At 38.3% G+C, this 23073-nt stretch overlaps 1 protein-coding gene across 2 annotated transcripts in view; it reads right to left on the bottom strand.

The window, feature by feature from the left end:
• The window catches only part of Chchd3 (coiled-coil-helix-coiled-coil-helix domain containing 3), a 279953-nt gene that overhangs the window by 83284 nt on the left and 173596 nt on the right, over nt 1-23073 (bottom strand). The window contains exons 5-6 of one of the 2 annotated variants that reach the window (XM_008836074.3): nt 13487-13501; nt 12381-12464 (exon numbers count right to left, since the gene is read on the bottom strand). In XM_008836074.3, the coding sequence (XP_008834296.1) occupies nt 12381-12464; nt 13487-13501 (99 nt within the window). The remainder of the gene's footprint in view (nt 1-12380; nt 12465-13486; nt 13502-23073) is intronic. The other variant, XM_008836075.3, reaches the window with a different exon arrangement.

Here is a 23073-nt window from a genome sequence, read left to right as displayed (position 1 = left end):
GAGTTCCAGGACAGCTGGGGCTACAGGGAGACCCTGTCTCAAAAAGAATGAGAGAAAAAAAAAACAAAAAAACAACCCCACAAAACCTACATAATATGAAAGGTAGTTGATGAGGTCTAATCTATATTAAGATTACTTTGTTTTTTCAAGAATAGTGAAGTATATTGCAAACTGTGGAGAAAATATAAAGATAAATTTAAATTATATAAGATACAAGCGGTTCATGCAGAAATACCTAATTTTTAGATGATTATGGCAAAAGCTTTTATTTTCAGACAGACGTATTTACTAGTTTAATTTTAATAATAATTCTCTAATCTCAGGATGCCTTTTAAGAACTCATTTTAAAAAATAAGAATTTTCTTAAGAAAGGCAACAGTGCCTGCTGTAGTCCTCCACCCACCCCTGAGCAGGTCAACAAAATGCTTAGGTTGTAAGTTTCATAAATGAGAAGGAATTTGGTGATTTTGTTCTCTGGTGAGTACTTTCAATAGACTCCTTGTACCAACAGCACAGAATGATGGGACAAGCCAGCTTAATACTCCACTTTCATTTTCCTAAAGCCATGACCCCAGAAATGTTCTCTGCCTCCTAGGACTATGACTCAAAATAAAAGTCTTGTTTTTCAAGGAGGGATTTTTACCCAGGAATACTCTGAACCAGGCACAGAACAATGGGAAAAGCAGTCTGGACAAGCTCTGGGCCTCTCTCTACTGGGTTTCCTCACTCTGGCCCACAGCAACCTTGGTGGCCTGAACACACTCTTACGTGTTCTTGTTATCCACTGCACACCAGGAGATAAGATGGAAGGCGAAACATAAACTCATTCCTTACATTTTAGGCTCAAGTATTTCCTCATTTAATTCTGCTAAAATTCTGATTAAAAAAAAAAAAAACAAAAAAACAGACTGCAAGATTGGCTCAAATATCACAAACAAGTGAATCCTTATTATGCACTGATTTCTTAAATCAGAACCTTTGCTAGAATATTACAAAAACCAAAATATACCAGTGGATGTGCTCACAAAACATCATGGGAGGACCACTTGTACAGCATTTCTTCAGCGAACAACCTCCCTGCTGGAATCCTCCATCTTCATAGCATAGTTGGTATAACCAAACTTCTTCCTCTCTATAAACCATGTCATTACAGCTAGAGGATTTGGAACTGCATCTCAGCATCACAAAGTTTATAATACACAATTTAAAATGCTCAACCAGCTCAGCTTTTTGGAGGGAGGGGTTGTTTTATTTTGCTTGTTAATTCCCACCCCTTAGCTGTAATGAGATTCATTAACGTCCATTCAAGTGGACAAAGAATTGAGCAGGCCTCTGCTCAGAAGATGGAGGACAAAAGAAAGGCCCCAATTTACATATACCATCAGTTATTACTCAGGACATAAACAATCTACTAAATTTGATGTGATACACATACACACACACACACACACACACACACACACAGAGGAGAAATCTTATTTCATAAAAAAGTGATGTATATTAAAGAAGTCTGAAAATCTGAAAGATTGTATGTAGGCTTAAATGTGGTAGTTCTATAGCTGGCTCAATGATTCATACCTTTGTGAAAAATTCAATATAGTATTTTTAACATAAAATAACAGATAAACATTTTAAAGAAATCAACCTGTTTTCATATTCAATCACTCTTCCTCTATCCTTCCAATTTTTTTAACTCACCCCCCCAAAAGCTACCTCAAATAGCTATATAATTATCAATATCTTAGATGCTGCTGTTAATGATGAAAGCTGATTATTTATGCTCACCTAATATACATATAATATGCATATAACACTGTTTAATCTTTACATCCATAAGGAATATGTGTCATGAAGGGTACTATACCAGGAAGAAATCTAAGAATCAAAAGGATGTTTCCAAGAACAAACAGGTGAAAAGTTGAACGTCTAATATTTGATCCTGTATCCACTGGTCTTTGATGCACTATGTTAATCCTTTGTGGGAGGGGTCCCAAGCTGCAGATATATTCTGGCATCATCTAAGCTTATGCTCCAAAGACTCTGAGTCCTGGGGTAATTAGGAAGTCTCAGGGGACAAATATTTGGGAATTGTGGCTCCACCATATTGTGGATATTTGAAAACCAGCAACTAGAACAAACCAGCAAGTTGTGAGCTCCTTTCCTCTGAAACCAGTCCAGTGAGTTTACCTGAAAATTTTATTCATCTGGTTCAGCAACCAATTCAACGATGTTTACCTATTCAATCACTGAAACAAAGCTGGTAAAATTTTATCATTTGCTTGGTTTTCATAAAATCTAAGAAATGGTACTCAAGATATTTATTATTTTAAGTCACCTCTGCAGTATCTGGAGGGGCTGCCACACACAAACAATTCTAGGAGCCTAAATGGACAAATAAGCATTATTCACTCGCCTAGAGCCGATTTGATGGAAAATAACAATGATTAGGTAAACAGCACCAATTTCCTAGTTTCCAAGCATTCATTTCTTTGTTTGAAAAAAGGATAGTTCTGTATTAGGTGGATGTTGAAGTACCTAGGAGCAGTAAAGTTTTGTGCCTATAAAATATTTCAGTTCACTGACTTATAATTTAGATTGTTGTATCAACATTGGTTTTACCTTTCAGTCAGGGAGGCTAAAAATATCAGCAATCTTATTTTGTTGTTTGGCAACTCTAGAAATCCAGACTGTCATCATAATCACTGCTTCCATTTGGCCACTTCTAAAGTAATAGGCATTCGTAAACTATCTTCTGCATAATTACTCTCAAATCGCTATAGAATGACTTTCTATAAATGTAGTTACTTTACGTAGTGTGAGCTCTAGACTAGAATACTTACACTTACCGTTTTGTCTCTCTGGCAGTATTTCTTTGGGAAATGGGTTCAGGGTCAAGTCTAAATGACACATAATTTTTTAGTGTATCCAACAGCAAAATGGCAGTCTCTGTCTTTAATTACATACTACTGAATTTTAACAAGTGGTTCGAGGGATGGCCGCCAAATTTCTACAATTTAGAGCAACTGTGCCATGAGTGAACAGACAATTCACAATTGCTTGTGCATGATTTTTCTTGAACTACAGAAGCACTTACTGTGGTTCTGGTTACATATTCATCTTGAAGACAGTATAAACAGATCTCAACATATGACTCGCCCACTCAAGGAGATACCCAGGGACCTTTTCCTCTCATGTCACATACAATCTATCCAGGCAAGGTAAGAAAAGACATTAAGTTTCAGAAACACTAATATTAAAAAGTAACAAGCAAGGAGTAGTGAGATAATGGAGGCAAACTATGTCATATTTCATCACTACATGCACCCCAGGTACTTAGTATGTAAGACACCTTGACATGCAGTAGGTCATGCCCAACATGAGGCAGGGGAAACGTAGAGAAAAAGCAAACTTGGGCTTCAGGATGTGGACATATGCCTGCAATCCCAGAAAGTAGGAGGCTGAGACCAAGGGATTTCGGGTTCAAAGCCAGCCTGAATTACAGTGTGAGGAAGGCACACGTGCATTTACTAAGATTTACTAATTACTGAAGTATGAGTAGTTTATAATCTATTTGACTGTCTATAATCTAAAATTGTAGGAAGTTTCTGACTCAAGCCTCCACATGCACACAATCTAAGCAGCAGCAACTTAGCAGGCGGGGCTGCCATGGTGCAGGCACTGCTCTGTAGGATCTGCTAGCTGCCATCACACTGCATCTTATGAATATAACCTGAGCTGGACCAATTTGGCTTATGATGTATTTCTAGCTACTTTTTCCACAGCATATCTAGAACCACCTTCTCTTTTCTCCATTCTCTCAGGAGTAAAGTCCAGTACACAGGTTCTTTACTGTTTCCTTCCTTTCAGCATCTCCTATTCATTCAGCCCAAATATCTCAGCCTTCCAAGTATGAGATAACTTGTTACTATTTCAATGTAAGCTGATTTAACAAATTCTTCTTATATATATTTATTCTATCCCTTTAGAGAACTCTAATGCAGCAAGTGCTCACTAACTTTGATTATTCAACCTATACTCTAGGTACAAAGGAGCCCTCCCTTTCTAATCCAGGCCAGCAAATCTCATTGTATCCTCCTAAGCTAATAGCAAGTCCTACACATTTTCTGGAGGTCCCCAGATGACTTAAGGCCCTTTGGAAATAAGGGCAGAAATCCAGCACTATCAATTCTAGAGAAAGTGGGAGATTGTTAAGCTTCAATCAGCAATACATGTATGAATATAAATAAACAAATAAATAAATATCATAGTTTCTTTAAAGACCACAGTTTTGTTAAGGACTCAGTGAGCCTAAGAATTATAAAGAAAATATGGAGTAAGAAAGGACTAGCTACCCCAGAAGAACTTCTGAGGTCTTCAGCATGCCCAGCCAAGCTTCCTCCTCACCTGTCTATCCTTCTGCAACCAAAGACAAAGGCAGGCAATCCTAAATGCTGCAGGTCTTCAGAAGCCCTCAGATCAGGAATTGAATAATACACTAGCATCCCCCTCTGACTCAAAAAGTGTTATATTGGCATTACGCAGGGCACAGAGATCCCAGATCACATATGAGTAAATAAACGTTAGTAGAAAAGATCCCATGGCTTGAGTAAGATGCTGAACCATCATATGAGCATCCTCATCTCTGAAGTTCTGAATGTATATAAACTCCAAGAATGTGTGTAGGAAAGAAATATGACTGGCGCAGTTCAAGAGAACATTTCTCAACATTTCTCAAAATTATCTGGCCAGGGACAATGACAATATTTTAAAAAATTTAGTGTCGAACATATGCCAAGAACCATCACAGTGATCAAATGAAAAGTAGTTCTGATCTTATGGAAGCTACATGCTTAACATTTATTTTCTGAAAGCGCCATCTGAGGCAACTGGGTACATCCAGGCATCCAGTCTTCATCTAAGAATTTAACTTGGTAGATCTTTCTAACTCATTAAATTCCCTCAAAATCCCATGATCTTGTGACCTTTAAAGGACAAAGGTATCAGATATTCTTCATAAAACACTTCTGCTCTGGAAAATAATAGGCTAGCATGGCCTCCCTGGATCAACTGTGTCAATGAAAAGCTCAATACCAGATGCCTAGGGGCATTTTGTGCCATTTGTATTTGTCACCATATCAATGTACAGTGCCTGGTTCACTGTAGGAGTTTAATACATTTGGTGTGAATGAATGGTGAATGTCAATGACTCTCTCTCACTCTCCAAATTCTGGTAAGAATAACCAAGGTCAGAATCCTGTCTCACTCAGTCTTGGTGGTGATATTGGACCCGGGGTCCCTTCACTGGCTGCAGAGTTCAGAGTGTAAACCTGCTTTACATCCCAGGTTCAGATGTAGGCACTTCTTCCTGGGTGAAGCCACAAGCTGATACCATTTGCAAATGTTTTAATAACCGTCTGCATCTTTCTAACTGAAACTAATGTGCTGAAGTGTAATCCCTTCTAGAGACACAGCTGTCTCATGGTCTGCACACAGAATGGGGACTGAAGAGCATTTTCTAACAAGCCCTACAATTTCCTTAAAAAAATTTAATGTTCATGTATTTAAATTTTTCAGTCAGCAAATCAAGGAAATAAGCATTGGCTGGCCTGCCTAAATGGAGCACATTTAAAATTTATAAATAAACAAGATATCAAGAAGCAAAACAATCACTAATTTTCCAATTGATGTGAAGAATATTCAGATAATTTTAGCCTATTTTCCATTTCATAGAAAGGAAAGAGAATGGTTGGTTGCCTTGCTGCAATGTTCTTGCCAATAACTGCCACAAACCCCTCTTTCAAATATTCCAATGACAGGAAAGATGTTATTATTTCAAACAGAAGCTTGCTGAACCTCCATAAGTTGTACAGAATCTTTAAAACTGGAATCCCCCCCAAACTTCACAGTATATTCTTTCTTTGCCTTATCTTTACACATTCAAGTGGCATGTCATTTTTTACAGCATCATTCTGATAAGCAGAATCAGATTATTTTGTTGAATAGTCTTTCAAAAGGTAAAGGAAATGTGGAGCTCTGAGAAAGTAGGGAACCCATATTGCTGGCACCTGCACACCTATGATCATTATAGGCACTCACAAAGAGGCCACTGGGCTTTAAAGCTGAACTCTCCATCATCCCTTTTGCAGAGCCCTGCAGCTATCACTAAAAAGCACAGTGGTCCTTTTTAACGTCTGAATAGAGAAGAAGAAGAGATCATTAAATCATAATTTCTATGCACAATTGGTACAAGTATATCCTACCAACAGGATTAATATGAAAGCTAGATCCCAGAATAAAGCTGCTCAGCAGAGAGGATGGCAGTTTAGTGTCTTGGAAATTTGATTTCACTGAAAGCCCTGACACATCATAATAGTGAAATCCTATTTACTGTAGCAAGCAGGATGGATAATGCTATTTAATACCTGGTGTACTGTGTGCCATCAGCTCACAGCTTTGTACTCCATGTTCTCATCTTACCTTAAGGTTAATACTTCTTGACAGCCGAGATGGTAAATAGAGCCCCAAATTAAGTGCTGATCCCATGATTTGCAAATCTTTCCTCTAAAGTTAGACATAGAAAAACTGGCTCCAGTTAAGGAGATCATTTTAACAGAATGCATTTTTAAAGCTCACTCTAGAAAGAAAGTCTTATATCCCTAAAGCCAGATTTAAAAAGCAATTCAAGGTTACTCAAACCACATTTCCTGTTCAAAATTTCAGAGGTTAACAGAAAAGCCAATGTACTTGGACAATTTGTTGAATAATGAATAAGGATAAGACCCCCATATCTACTAAACTGTATTGATTTTTTCCCCCAGAGAATGAAATAGAAAGTGTGGGGGGGACCTCATCTTGCCTGTTCCTTTTCAAAATATCTGCAATAATAAACCTTTAGGAAAGCTGGTGACCAAACAGAGTAAGTCACTCTTTGCATCTAAGTTATAAATAGCTATGTCAGTTGGATTAACAAAAGATATGGTACCGTTGGGCAGTACTAAATTTTCTACCTAATAATTAATATTGAAATGCATTTACTTGGAAGATCATTACTTGTTAATGAAAAAAGAATAAGAGTAACTCAGTGTATATACCACAAGCAGCTGTGCTGAAATCTGTCACTTGCAATGACATTCCAATTACAATACTGGCTTGTAGTACCTTCAGTGTGCAAACCTGTGTACTAGAGAACTTCATCTTCATTCTGTAACTATTACTCCAGAAACCATGGGGAAGCTGCCCTGATTTCAACATGAATTAGGAAGCCAGTACAAAATTTCCAAGTGTCAAAAGAACAAAGCATCTCTCCAGGTTGGCAAGTACAAACCAGCATAACCTGTGCAGGCCAAGCTTGTAGAAAGCTAAGCTTTTAACTATTGTGTTGAATGTGCTACCTCACATTGCAAGGCCAAAGTGAGTTACCCACTGACCTAAAAGCACTGACAACTGCTTTGAAAGCACTTTAGTGGGGGAAATATCAAATGTGGAGTTTTTGTTGTTTCTTTTAACTTCAACAAAGCAATTTATTATTTCCCCCTTCTAAAAGGGGTATTTACATTTTCATATCTCAAGTGTTAACAGTCTGTGACTCTATCATGTGCTACCCTAGCTTCACTCATTGAAGTATTTCACAAAGGCAGACTTCATCTGGCAATAAACGTATGTAACAGTTTCACCCTATAAGGAGTACAATGGGTCACAATAACCTACTTGGTTGTCATTTATTGGATTATCATTTAGCAATGTCTCCACCCTTCCCCCAAGGTTTCCACAAAGGAGCAAGGAAAGAAAAATACTAATTGACAGAAAAATCAAGTACCAAATCACCAATTAATCATATAAATGGGCCCAACACTTTATGACGCAACAGAAGATATGTTACCCACCGCAAGTGGGTAAAAGTTGCTCATTAAATGTAAGCATGACCTTAGAATTTAATTAGTAACTGCCCCCAGGTGACAAGCCAGTAATACTTCTAAATGGTAATTTTTTTTTTCTCCATTCCTCCTTCACTGCTCTCTTTAGCCCAGCCAATGTAATATCCTGTCCCTGGGAATTCTAGAGGGTTAAGGCAAGGTGTATGCAAATCCAGGGGTCTCTACACAACAAGGTTGATCTGAGCACTATTCCTACCTCATTAAGGTCTCTGATCACCCTCAGCTCCTCAGGCCATCAGGATTTCTATATCTTCCCTGACATTGTGCTAAACCCTACTATCCTTAGGCCAAGAGCAAAGCTGATGGTTCAGAACAGTGAATTAATAGTTTAGAAAAAAGAAAGTTATATGTGGATGATACTCTAGCCCTCAAAGGTATCAAACTCTCGAGATATCCTGGGGTTCAGGGGCCTTCATCCCAGAAGGTCCCTAGGACAGGGCGGCTTTGACCTTGTACTTCAAAAGGGGATCTTCTAGTTTTTCTCCAGAGTGACCAGAAAGTACTGGGAAAAACATCCTTGCCTCAGAAACATGCAAACAATCCACTTCAAATAGAATTACCACAAAAACAATTTAGTAAAAATAAAAGAAGGCATATTTTCTTTCTAGAAGGTAGAATGAAATGACTACTCTACGAGAGTGTGACTGAAGGAGTACCTCAGGAGGATTTCAAGCTGCTCTAATGGCTACAGATTCCTTACTCCAAAGTGGAAGAAGCAAACTAGACAATAAAATAACTTTTCAGCTTGAATCATGTAGTTTCTAAATACTGAAAACGTATTCTATTTTGGTCAAAATTTCTCAGGAAGTGACAAATTCTGGCAATAAAACTATATACTTTTAAATGCTTAATACTTTCAGGTTATGAGGTGGCAATAATCAAATGAAGATCTGGACCTAAAAAGCTGTATTAGAAGCCAGAATGTGCTAAGGTAACACTTCTAAGAATTAATACTGTATTCTGCCCCAATTAATAATGTAAGCACAGAACTGACATGTTTTAAAGGGAGATACAGTCCTGGCTCCCAGCTCAGGTGGGGAGGCTGGATCAGATCCAGGTCTACTGATAAGTCTGGGTTTACATTCTTGGACAAGCTGCTTTCGGCTTCAGGATTTTCAGAGTGGACAGCCTCATGGAGTTGTTTGTGAGGATAAAATGAGAAAGTCTAACACAACATACATGTTTAATCACAATTATTATAAAATTTATAAATGTCCCAGGCAAGCATGAAGCACTATGAATTTTTCAAGTAATTATTCTCTAATTTTCCTGAGTTGGGAAAACACATTTCTGAGCAACTTGGGGGAAAGCCCCTCGAAAGTACCTTTGGGTTTGTCTCTTCAAAGTCTACTCCAGGCTCCTCATTGTACACCATCAACCAGGAATTAACATTCTCCAGGTCTCTTCAGCAGGGATCAATACTCCTCAAGTCTCTTTCAGGCCACAAACTTAAATGTGACAGTTCTAATGATTTCTAAGTTTACTTTCACATCTATTCCAATGCTACTTGATAAGTTAGTGACATATGACTGACTGGGAAAAGAGGACTTGCAAAACTTTTCAAAAATGGCCCTGACCTTCCTTCGTACTAAAGAGTTGCTGTGCTGCTTCCCAGGGCACAACCTGCAGGCCTCAGTCCAGGGTAAGTCCATAGCACCCTCCGTGCCTTGACTCCCCCAGCCTCATTCACCCTTCCATCTCCCCTGCCTGTCTCTCCTCCTAGCCTGGGTCCTGTCCCATTCCTTGTCTTGGCACCCCAGACACCGGGGGAACCACCACTGCTGCCTGATCCTTTGCATCCAGACCAACCCAGTTCTTTCTCTGGTCCTGAGCCCTCTGGGCCTGGCCCCGCCCTCACCTTACTCTACTACCCTGGTCTGCACAACATCCTCTCTCCCAGAAGCCTTTGGGGCCTGGTCCTGCCCTCACCTCCCTCTGCTTCCATGGGCTGCACAACCCGCTTGTCTCTTTCCTTAGATGCCAGGGCTGACCTTTCCGCTTCCTGATCCTTTGCATTCAGACCAACCCAGATCCTCAGTGCAGTCCCCAGGAGCACTTAGGGCTGCTTCCCATCCCTATCTTCCTTTGCATCTCTGGGTGGCACGGGCACCAGCTGCCCTAGACCAGCATCTTTCCAGCATACACACGGCACCTAACAACCATCCATAACTCTAGTTCCAGGTGATCTGATGTCCTCTTCTGGTCTCTTCAGGCAATGCATGTACATGGTACACTTGCATGCATGTAGGCACTCACATATACACAAAAATTAATCTTTAAAAATATGGGAATATATACTAATACTATAATGATTTGGTCTCCTCATATTGTGTCAATCTCATATGCTATTTTTCTGCTTAATACCAAAAACACTATTTGCTGAGCAACAAGCTTCATCTGCCCAGAACAAATCCTCTTGGGATCTTATTCAAAACACTTAACTGTCTCAGTCAAATCAGTGGATGTATAAGAAATATAAGTTATTTTCAGTGTGTTTTCTTATATCCTGAAGCAAATTCAAGAAATATCTAATAAAGTAAAACTTGATAGCAAAAAAAATTAGCATCAGGTAGAGGCAAAGCAGGTAATAATGAGCCAACCACAAAGTTTCTAGTTACTTTGTGTCCAGTACAGTGTTCTGGAAATAAAAAAAGAAAAGGACAGCTGTAGGGAACAGACACTTACCATGGACGGGGCACTATTTAAATCCTTTATTTAAGTCATTTTAAGAAGTTATAGATAAAAATAGTATTATTTCCTCCTTCAACAGCTGAGGAACTTGAGAGGTTATATGAGATTTTGCAAGTTACACAGCAATTCCACACCACTGTAGAGATATAAATTATGCCAGAACTAGTGGCTTTAAAGGACACTTCCACAGACTACAACCTATAGGTAAATAAGGTTGGCCTGCAAGATACAGTCTTAAGAAAAGCTTTCACTCTTTTAAATCGTTGAAAAAAAGTTTTAAAATTTCATGATGTGAAAATTAAACAAATTTCAAACTTCAGTATGAACACACTTTCATTTTACACATTACAGAGGAAAAGAAGATAAAATGCAACAGAGACCACATGTGTTCCCCAGACCTAAAATATTTACTGTTGGAAACTTTATTGTTCATTTCTACTCTATCCCACATTATGCCTATTCAACATCTTGAGTGATGTTGAACCGAACTCTAACTACATTCTAATTGATAAGTGAATAATCTTCCCGCATAGAAAAATCTATCTGCTTAGTTATAGAAACTATAGACCTAGATTGTTTTTGAGTCTGTCTTTTACTCATTTTCAAAACCATCAGCAAATTTGGCAAACTTAACTTTGAACATACGTACATGACCTTATTTTCCCACTTCACTGCTAGCACCCTGGCCCAAGCCATCACCATCCAGTTTCTTTTCTCTATTCTCCCCTCACCCTCACCTCCTTTTTTCTTTTAAAACTTTGGGGGAGACAGAATTTCATGTAACCCATTATACTCTTGAGCTCCCTGTGTAGCTGAGGATGAGTTTGAACTCCTAATCATCCTGCTTCCCCCTCCCAAGTGTTAGGATAACTGCTGTGTGACATCATGCCTGGTTCATTTCTTAATTATTAAATTAAGAAATTTAATTAATTAAATCCCATTTTTAAATTAATCTCTTTCCAATTACCCCTTGCTTCAATTCTTGCCCAAGAGACCACCCTGTTTTCTGCTGTTACACAAACCTGCCCTTCCCAAATGTACCAGCACACCCCTATCCCAACAGCATGACACTGGCCTGCTTCCTATTGCTACAGGCTTCTTCTTAGACATACGCCTCCTCTTTTCCTAAATCTTTCCCCCCCGAGTCCTACAATATATTTAACTCCTGTCAGCACTTTTGAAGGAGACAATTATTTCTCTAAGTTATAAATGCAGTGAAACAGAGTTCTAATAAAGACAATATATCCTATAACAGTACTATTTCAAGCCAGGCATGGTGGTACACACTGTGATCCTAGCACTCAAATTTTATAAGAAGGAGGACCACGAGTTCAAAGTCATCAGCTATGTAGTGAGTTCAAGGCCAATGAGTTTGAGATATACTATCTCCAAAAAACAAAAACAAAAAACCAAGGAGACAAAACAAAATAGTAACATCTCTAAGAAAATACTCAACTTTCAGCACTGTAGAAGGAGCTATGGGTAACAGCCTGTGTGACCAGGAGGCAATGCAGATTACAAGCACAACATGTGAAAGGAAGTAGCTGAAGTTCCCCAGGGGAAAAATGTCAATACAGCAAAAACCACAACTGACCAAAATGAAATGACATCCTGGAGATAATGACCTACCTGCTTGGCTTCTTCACTTTTTAACTAGGAAAAGCAACTATAATTCTAATTTATTGATTTTTAAACAAGTATATGGGAAGCTGCAGATGTGCTAAGAGAAAGGAATCAATGACAAGAAAGTCATACCCGCTCCTCCAGTCTAGCCAGCTGCTCTTTGTAGAATGCATCCTGTTTCTTTATTGCTCGGTCTTTCTCTTCCAGCTGCCTTGCCTATAAAAAGAAATGAGGAATATACTGTATCAAGATAAAGATAAACCAGCAACAGCAAAGCAAAAGTCAAGCATAAACTGCATTAGAAAAGTACATAGGCTGGTGATCTTTGCAGTATATTAGGTCTCTGCCACAGAAAAGCATTAATATGATGATGATTGCTATATTTATGTGTAAAGATTGAATTTGCATTGTATCTTTTTCTTACTGTAACAGCTGTGTCCTACTTTGTCCAAATGTATTTGGAAATGTCGGGGCACAGCACCCACAGACTCTTGTATTTAACTTCTCTTTTGAAGAGTAATTTGAAGGATTAATATTCTGTACAATGAAATTTAGATCTTATTCTGGGAATAAGATACAGTTTCGTTAACCTTCTTGAATAACAAAACTTGCATATAGATATTTGCATATAAGCCTTACATTTGAGAACTCTTAAATTATCTGGTGAAACACATATATAGATACATGTATTTGTTCTCTTCCCCTATATAGAAGTAGACTAGAGACGGAAGAAGCCACAATTGTAATAATTTATTTAAAAATTTTAAGATAATAATTCTAATAATGGAGTAATTATGAAACATTTACTTATAATACTAATTTACAAGCTCTTATATTAATTGCTTTAATTAAAAAAATATGATTCACTATAAAAACAATAAAGATGTCTATTGTGGATGTTTTTCAAGGTTAGCAAGAACACATACACACATTTATCAAAGCACTGCTGATATCCTGAATTATGTTGAACTGATCTTCATTTCTGAAAGAATCTCTTTATAATATTACCTCAAGTAAGAAAAGTTATTGCATTAACATTGTTTTGTGTTCGGTGAATGCTAAACACAACACACGTGTGACTGCCACTCTCATCTCTGTGCATGTTTCATATTCCTTTGCAAAGTGATGACGTTTTGCCTGGCTCACTCTACTCTATAACTATTCACTCAAGTCTCTGTTTAGTTTATATTTATGCATTTGCTAATTTGTAGGGTTTTCTTTTTGTTGTTGTTACTTACTTTGTCTTCAATATCCTGAAGCATGTTAAAAATAACAAACAGGTAGATATTTAACAACATATACACTAGAAATTTGATATTATTAATCTGATATTATACTGAAAATACAAAAAAAATAGTGAGCAAATACTAAGCGATGTGTTGTTTGGAATACATGTGTCACTGTGCTCTTAAATAAAGACAAGGTTTCAACGATAAGTTCATGCTGCCTGAAAGCATGAGACTAATACACAAAACAAGTATCAAGGTTAAATAAAAATACATTGATATGCAAGAAAATTAATTTCACCGTGAAAACTTTGAAATTAAATATAAATTAAACATGTTGAAGTGTAAATAAATTACTATAAATTTTTGTATGTACACATTATAGTTAATCTTGCAAGCATTCAACTGTACAAAAAATTAAAACAATACAGAGAATTCAATTAAAGAAAAAGCATATTTAAGCCAATAACAAAGGGGGTACAACAGAAGTTTAAGCAAATAAGGCCCAACAATGATAAATTTATTATGAAGATTCTGACAAAAAAGAAAATAAAATCACTTTTAAATATCAATATTAATATATTTTCAACTATAAGATGGAAATTATAAACTGATATAGAATTTTAAGGAGTAAACTACTAACTGTGATTCACAACTTCAGATTTTGTTTTAACAACTTGAACAGTTATAGGCAGCAGGGAAATTATTTTACTTCCTAAATTCTGACTGTGTCAACACCAGCTTCTTCATTCAAGGTATGATGCTACCCAGCATGGCTAGTACAACACAGGCACTACATAATTTCTTGTTTACACACTCAGATTTTTAAAAAATGCAATGAGGTTGTAATGGATATTCCACTCTTATCATTTAGAATTCAATACTGAAAGTGCATTGCTTGGGTCTACTGAGAACACAGTACCAATGAACAAATTTAATTTTGAAGAGTTGATCTCAACCTAAATAAAAAATGCACAAAGATATTTCATTCACTCTTCTAATATATAGTACTTGAAATACTTTTAAAGCAGCACATCAGATGTTAGCTATGTAGACTAAAGACCAAAGAGGAGCTATCTCCATAGACCTGACAGCATCAAACTATAGGCAAACATCACAAATCTTCCCTCAACTGCAAACAGAATCGATAGCTTGAGATCCACTGGGGAGAATAACAAAGCAAGAAACATGGCCACAACACTTCAGCGGAACACTGCTTTCAAACAGTTAATGGGATGCTGGGAAGAAAAGTCACACGATATGAATCCTGAAACTTAAATAAGCCAAGAAGACACTCACTATGTTAATGGCCACTAAGGATGGGGAGTCACACTCAACTTAAGAGAAAGCAGTAAACTGACTGCAAGGAAATAAAACTTTTCTGTGTACTCTCCAACAGATACAGAATCATTGTAAATGAACAGATAAAAACAAGGAGCATTATAACATTATTTGCTGTTACGGCAGAATTGTTTTTTAGAGGAAAATGAATATAAAGTCTTTCTCCACCTCTGTTTGCTATTCCTTGAAGAAATAAATGCACGCTGATTTGTTTTCAGATCTTGCTAGGTTTGGGATAACATGATTGGGCTTGAAGATGTGACAGAATATGCTTAAGTGGATCATTATGTAAATCTAGTCTCCCATAAGCAAGAGAAACAAAGAAAATGAGGAAATCAGGATTTGTGAGACCCAACACAAACATTCTGATGTCTTAACTCTGTGTTAAGCTAGATTAAGAATAAAGTATACACTCACTTACCTCTTTAAAGACTTGTCTCTTTTCAGAAAGAATTTGAAGGTGCTTTACAACAAAAGATATAATAAAGTCAACACAAGAAGAAACTGGGACATGGATAAGATACACTGTACTGATAGGAGCCTTACCTTCCCGCGTATTTTCTTCAGGAAATCCTCATAGGTCAACTTTTGGGGCATTGCTATGCTCACGTAGCTGTGGTATGGCTCAGTATGGAATAAAGTAATGGCACTGGGAACTCAAGTGACGTCATAATCACTGAGCTCAGAGCATACACTGTTACACCATCCATCGAGTTAAGACAATACAAAAAAAAGAAGTTCTTGAAATGCCAGGGCTGGATGTTAAAAGCTCAAGGTAAGAAAAAAAAAAAAAAAAAAAAGCAGGCAGCAGCACTCCATTTTCCTTGAGTAGGACTATAAAGCTAGGTATTACTAGGACTGAGAAAAAGCAACAATTCCACAGAATTCTCAACAGGCCAGCCCTGTAGCCATATTCCTTTTATTTTAAACACTGTAACCTTCTGAAATATAGACATAATGAGCTAGGAGTGATTTAATGTTCACAATGGTATGGATGATCTATGGCAGGCAAGTTCTACCTGTTGCTCACAACTCACATAGCAGATCAGCAAATAAGGGAAGGAAAAGAACTTTATTCCTTGTCAGAATTACATATGAGACACAATAAATATGCTCACATAAAATGAGGAAAAAACCAGAATTATCAAAAGCATATCTACACAGACTTGTAAGAATGCATTTAGAAGCTAGAGAACATGATCAATGAAGAGTAATGAGGTATAAAAAGAACTAAAGTAGCCTTGTGCTCAGCTGAACACTAGACTTTTGTTACAAATGAGAAACTGCAGAAGATTCTCAGCCTTTATCAAGAGGTTTGATAGCCACTATTTGGTGTTACCTTGATTACACTGAGAAGCACCTAGGAGATTAGTAAAGGTGTTTCCATGAATACATTTCCAGAGAAAGCTAATCAAGAGGGGAAGACCTGCCTTGAATGTAGACAGTACCACCCCTCGGCTGAGGACTCAGATGGAATAAAAGGAGAGAAAAGGGGGAATCAAGCTAGCACAGCATCCTCCCTCCCTGTTTCCTGGCTTCCCTGATGTGAGTTGCTCTGCTAGGGACACATTCCCTACTGTGACATACTGAAACTTCTAACAGTGTGCAGCATTTACTAAGCTATACCAGCGGTAACCGTCAAGATTAGCTCATCTCAATGAACATCAATGGAGCCAACCTATTGTCCACATTGTCATATTTTTCAGTGACTTACGAAAAGGCATAGCTATAAGTAAATGCTAGCTCATCATGTTCAAGTACTCTGTGTAATACCTGACAGAGGTTGAACACAGATGTGAGATGAAGGACAAAGCCCACCCATCTTACAGACTTCCTTAACTGAATTCATGACTCAAACCAAACCCCCAGGACTGCATCATGAGTTTCTTTTCTTTGTTCTTTCATGGACGTTTCAAGACCCATGGTCTATATTTCAGCTTTTTTGTTCCAAACACATGCTAGCAACAATACACTCTGTTCCTTTGTGCTGCTGATCCTCAGAGACAAAGAGCGGAGGCAAAGATGAATGACTTTGAAGCCAATAACCAATGGAAAGAAGGAGATGGTTAAGGTACATATACTTAAGGCAGTGATGTTTGCTTTGTATTTTTCTAGATCATGGTACTCACCAAAAAAAGTAGACTTAACCATTAGTTGAAATCTGAAACAATTTTATAAGTATCAGCACATTTTAGGGGTGGGGTGGATTAAATTATACATGTATATCTCTTAATTTTAGTTGGATTTCATATGTAGAACTTACTGTTATTAACACTTTGATTCAATAGGAAGCTTACTCTGTGAAGAGAAGGAAACTTAGAATGTGCACCCTGGCTCTGCAAAATTTCCGACCCATCCCAGTGCCCATTTCAAACTTTCCTGAATGTTCTTTTATATAGTTTCTGCCATGTCATACCTTCCATCACTGCATCTGATAAAACTTTTCAAGGCATCCTTTATGGTGGCTCTTTTCAACTGTCTTCTATTACACATCTACCCTCTATTCCTGCCCCCTTCCTCCCTCCCCCTGTACAGCTCTCAACTCTCTGGAACAGGAACAAGGCTTTAATCCTCTGTCTAAATCCTTGGTTAAACCTAGGTCAGAATTTTCCACAAAAGCAGCAATCAGTATGGAGTGGCTGAACTGAAATGAACTGTGCTGGAGGAAGTATACACAGCAAACAGACACAGCTTTGGGGAGGAATGCTATGACTTACTTCAAAATACCACAGCATATACATGAGCTATCCTGAGTATGTGTTAGTTATACAAAGCTTGGAACAAGGAAATGCCAATACCTTATTGACACTCACACAATCTAGGACTCATCAGTAAATCCTATTAGAAGTCCAAAGCAGAAAGCTCAACATGCAGAGAGAGATACTACTTGCTCATAGTTGATGCTTTGTGCACAATGACTAACAGAAAAGGGATTTTATTATTGAACTTGATCCACTATCATAGTAAATGTTACATGTGGGTTCTTTTTAAATTTTTTACATTTAAATATCTATTTTTTAAAATTTATGGGTATGTATGTGTATATGTACATGTGTAGGGGTACCCAAAGAGGGTGTTGGATCCCCTGGAGCTGGAGTTACAGGCAGTTGTGAGCTGACATGAGTGAGTGCTGGGAACTGAACTCTAGTCCTATCCAAGAGCAGCAAGCACCCTTTAACTGTTGAGCTATCATGTCTCTAGCCCATAGATATGGGCTCTTATTAGTAAATGAAAGCTATCGGGAGATATAGGTTGGCTACCATGTTATAAAGATCCCCTTCCTACATTAAAAGGCTATGGGACTCCAATGAGGCCTGTAGCTTTAGGGTTTCCAGGAATGGTATTTCAGAACTTACCTTTAGCCAGTCCTGTATCTGGTCATTTATTGAAGATAGAGGTTCTTATTTGCGGCATTTCTGACATTTTGGACTAAGTGATTCTTTGTTGTGGAAGCTGTACCATGTATTAATGTAAGTTTAGCATCATCCCTGACTCTAACCTATATACCAAATCTGTCTCCAAGCATAGCCAAATGTCACCTGTTGAGAACCACTTGCCTAAGAGGATCGCCAGCAGTCTGAGGCTCTTTTCCCCATGGGAAACCTTTTTGACAAAGGGCAGCAGATTGGGACATCACTGATTTCACAAAATAGGTTCTATGAGTATCTTGGTACCTGCTTACCAACACAGGTTTGTTCAATAAATGTCTGTATGTAGGTGGAAAATTGGGCCAGGAAACTCATAATCTGGCAGCAGGACTGCATGACAAAGACAGTATACAAAACTGTTGAGTGGTCACATCTGCATAAAGTAATGAATACTATTCTAGTGAGAAAAACCTAGAAATTTTAACTCACTATTTTTACTTAGAAGGAAAACCGTAAAACATCTAGCTATATAAGCACAATGTTTTCTATGGTTCTCTGTAAATTGAGAACCACAGCCTCTATCACACAGAAGATTGTTGACTCCTTTGAACTCATGTTTGGTTCAGATAGAATTGATAATTCAAGTGACATGAATTGGTACTGGTTTAACATTTGTTCTGCTTGGGCAGTGTCTATGCCAGGCTTGCTGTTAAGTATTTTATATGTCATTCCTGGGAACAAGGCATATTGTGATTCCATTATAACTTACAAGTTTCACGTTAAAGAGTAACATGAAATTTCACCATGAGATTTCGACATGGAGCTGAAACAACAAGCTCGTGGGTTCCTTAGATACAGTCAGAGCTTGGTTCCTAACACCTGTTTAAAACAAGAACACCTACATGGCCCCCAGCACCTTGAGAGCACCAGAGAAACATGAATCAAAAGTGAAATTGGAGGCGGGAGAGATGGTTCAGTGGTTAGGTAAGCTTCCTGATCTTCCCAAGGACCCAAGTTAGGGTCACAACACTCAGATAAGATAGCTCACAAATATCTGTAAATTCAGCTCCAGGGGATCCAATTCCCATTTCTGTTTCTGTGGGTACCCATGCATGAGCACGCACATACACACAAATAAAAATGGACTCTTACAGTTTTGTTGTTCTTAAGTAAGCCTTACTTCTCCAGCTTTTGCTACTACATGGTCATGAGATACAAGCGAAAACACACACACACATACCCCACATCTAAAAAAATCATGCTGAATCAAATTCAGAAATCAAAGGCAAAACGAAGTTCTAGAAGACTCCTTTATAAAATAAATAAGAAATCTGCTGGGCATATACCCATTATATGTTCATACTGAAAAAGATATAGTTGAAAAAGAGTGATTAACACAGAGGGCATGGTTAACACAAAAGGTCACAACTGGCCAAAGTGAAGAATCTGTAGACTGCATGTCCCTGGATATGATTCTTAATACTAAAACTCACCCACTAAGGGCTCAGGAACCATTGTAGAAGAGGGGACAGAAAGATTTTAAGAGCCAGGGGTGGTGCATGACCATAAGAAAACAAAGTCTTATAGCTCCTGGGAACTTGCATATATGAACTTAAAGCAACAGTGATAGCATGTACAAAACCCATGCAGCCTCAATCAGATAAAAACCAACATAGAACTGGGGAAATGGGCAGAAGGCCTCAACCTTAGCCAGGAACTACTGGCATTTAATCACTGCTGAGTGAAAGGAAGTTGGTCTTCTTTAAGGGGGTGATGCTAGATAGGTTGAACAGGCTGTAGTATATGAACTCACATGGAGGAACATCTGGTGACACAAACTTGACTCAACAAGCCTTAACGGATATGACAGAATGCATGAAATCCAGTGGGCAGTCTATGGGGGGCTGCAGATAGGGAAGAGGGTCTAAATATCATTAAGATGTATTATATGAAATGCACAAAAAAATAAAAAATATATTGAAAAGAATTAATAGTTGAAAGAGAACAACACAGTAAAGGACAAAGTATTCAATGAAACTACTCAGTAATTACACAGGCTCAGAATAGCAAGGGCCTTTCATTAGCAGATTTAGAGACAGCAAAGATTAGTGTGAGCAACCAATGAAAGCTACCATTATGTGTAAAAAGCAGGTGGTTCTCAACTCTAAATCACAGCTGAGGTGGGACAGAGTAGAAAGGAGCATGAAACACTTGGAGTTATTTGTTAAGGTGCAGTTATACTAAAATGTATCTATTTTCTTATTCCATACAGTGTAGAATAAATGTTCATTTCCTGGCATTTGTATATAATCTTATTTTACCCTGAACACTGCAAAGTTCAGATACTCTGAAAGAGAAGCAAGTTAAACTGCACTATCTGGGCCAAGGCATTTGGTGTCACTGATCTGACAAATAAATCGGACAGCAACATGGAGACAATTACTGTACGATTTCTGAATTTCTTTTCTCTGAACTTGTATTTGTCCCATTTAAATTTAGATTTAATGTTCACACTATTCAGAATTGGCTAGTCAAGTTTCCCTGCAATCTGTTTCAGAGCCAGAGCAGGAAAAACACCCCACACTCATCCATGTCATTTTATGGGCAGTGAAGCTCCAAGTTCTACGTTGGCAAAGAGAATTCGGTAAGATAGGGAAGTAAATTGGTTCTGGAACTCCTACCCCCTGATAATAGTGTATTTCCCATCACTCTGAATATATTTCTTTCCATGTTGGTTGAAAGTTAAAGGAAGAACGTGAAAAAATGATGAGTCATCATTTGTAATTACTGTGGGTACTCATCATAAAAAAGTTTATGAAGGGGCTGGAGAGATGGTTCAGCAGTTAAGAGCACTGGCTGCTCTTGCAGAAGACCCTGGTTCAGTTCCCAGCACCCACATGGCAGCTGACAACCATCCATAACTCTAGTTCCAGGGGATCCAACATCCTCTTCTGACCTCTGTGGGCGCTGCGTAACATGTAGGCAATGCACTCATACACAATTAAAAAAAAAAAAAAAAAAGAGGTTGCTGGGCGTCGTGGCACACACCTTTAATCCCAGCACTCAGAAGGCAGAGGCAGGCAGGCAGATCTTTATGAGTTCGAGGCTAGCCTGGTCTACATAGTGAGTTTTAGGACAGCTGGGGCTACAAGGAGACCCTGTCTCAAAGAGACAAAAAAAGAAAAGTTTATGAATATTTTCTCCAAAAGCTGATATAGACTTGTGTAGAAGTATTTTCAAAACCACCTATGTCCTGTGTCACTTCGTGTCCCTAGGAAATAGGTGCTGAGAGAAACAAAGTACAAGACATACAAATGGGGAAAATCTGGATAGAGAAAGAGGGTAGAAGCAGGAAAAGGTGGGCACTTCTGGCTATCAGGCAGGTCTGACATGGCAGCAGTGGGAAGGAGCTTCCACGGGCTGAGGAATCTTGGCTAGGCTGAGGACCCTCACAGCAGGGGCTGTTCATAGATACAGCAGAAGGCCATACTCTTATGACGGCCATCTAATCTGCTTTACTAATTAATGAAATGAAATGGTAACAACAAACACTGTGCATGTCTTAAAACACCAACTTCCAGTTCAAACGGGGGAAACCAGTAAACTACGGATGAGGCTACACTTGTGTATATAAACATTTCTTAAGAATGGCTTCACTTATACACAGGACAGGGAGGTAGATTCAACAGGACAGACCTTGGCATACAATTTCATCTAGAGTATGTAGCAAAAAAGTAGACATCTGACAATTAAAGCTTTAATTTCTTCTTTGCTGCGAACTTGTGTTCTTGGGTGATTCACTTTGTCTTTTGGGTCTGTGTGCCTATTGTGAAATTCAGAGACTAGGCTAAATCTAAGATTCTGCTAAAGTTCACACTTTATGCACTGTGTTGAGCACATTTCTTCTATTACTCATTCTGAATCTACTATATAGCCAGGCTAGATGAAATTCAACAAATGAACCTGTTCTGCTGCCAAATTACTAGGATACGACAAGCACACATTAAGCAACATTTGGAAATAACCATGTAGATGTGACACCTGGTTGCCAGGGGCAGAAACTGCATGGCAGCAGTGATGTTCCCTCTCTGCCTGACTTGGTACTGGCAGTGGACTTGCAACTGCAAGATCGGGGACTTAGCAATATCTGCTGGCTGCTGTCTGAATCTACTACCACCTGGAAAACTAAAATAGGTAAGATCAGGGCTGGAAGAGACCACTTTTCTACAAGGAGTTCAACGCACTGCTGCTAACCCAAATCACTAACTAGTCTTCGTTTTCTACACACAAATGAGTGAGGCCAGAAAATAGCTGGGTATCTTCATCTCATTCATGACTCTTCACAGAGGCAGGTACAGGAGAATTACACTGCACACACATCAGCTTATGAAAACTCCACTACCCAGATGGAGGGAGAGAAAGAACAACTAATGGGATTCTCAGGAATTATAACTACTACATGAGGAAACCTGGGACAGGGTACCACTCATCAGTTCAATTCTGGGTCTGACTCACTTCCAGGATGCTCTTGTAGAATCTCTTCCCAGTGAAAAGAAATGTAGTGGCTGAAGTTACGTGAAAGCAGCATTTCATCTAGTGCCCAACTAAAGAAAACAACTGGCCTGATACAGTAGAAAGCCAACAATGTGGGACTCTGAGGAGTAATCATGAACCAAAGAAATTCTTCCTCTACATGCTGATTTTAAAACTAAGATGAAACTCTACTACAAGAATATAAAACTCTCTAGGGGAGAAATATTATTTTAAAAATAGCCTTCAATCAAACAGCCACTTTAATGAAAGTACAAGAGTACTCAGGCCTTCACAACATTCCAGTTTTCCCCAGCCAATAATGAGGAAGTTCTTAAAAATCTTTAGCTCCAGTTTACC

The sequence above is a fragment of the Nannospalax galili genome, unplaced genomic scaffold (assembly GCF_000622305.1).
Source record: "Nannospalax galili isolate Female #2095 unplaced genomic scaffold, S.galili_v1.0 scaffold1617, whole genome shotgun sequence".
NCBI classification, from domain to species: Eukaryota; Metazoa; Chordata; class Mammalia; order Rodentia; family Spalacidae; genus Nannospalax; species Nannospalax galili.
The sequence above is the reverse complement of the archived record's forward strand: the minus strand, read 5'-3'. Positions and strand labels throughout refer to the sequence as shown.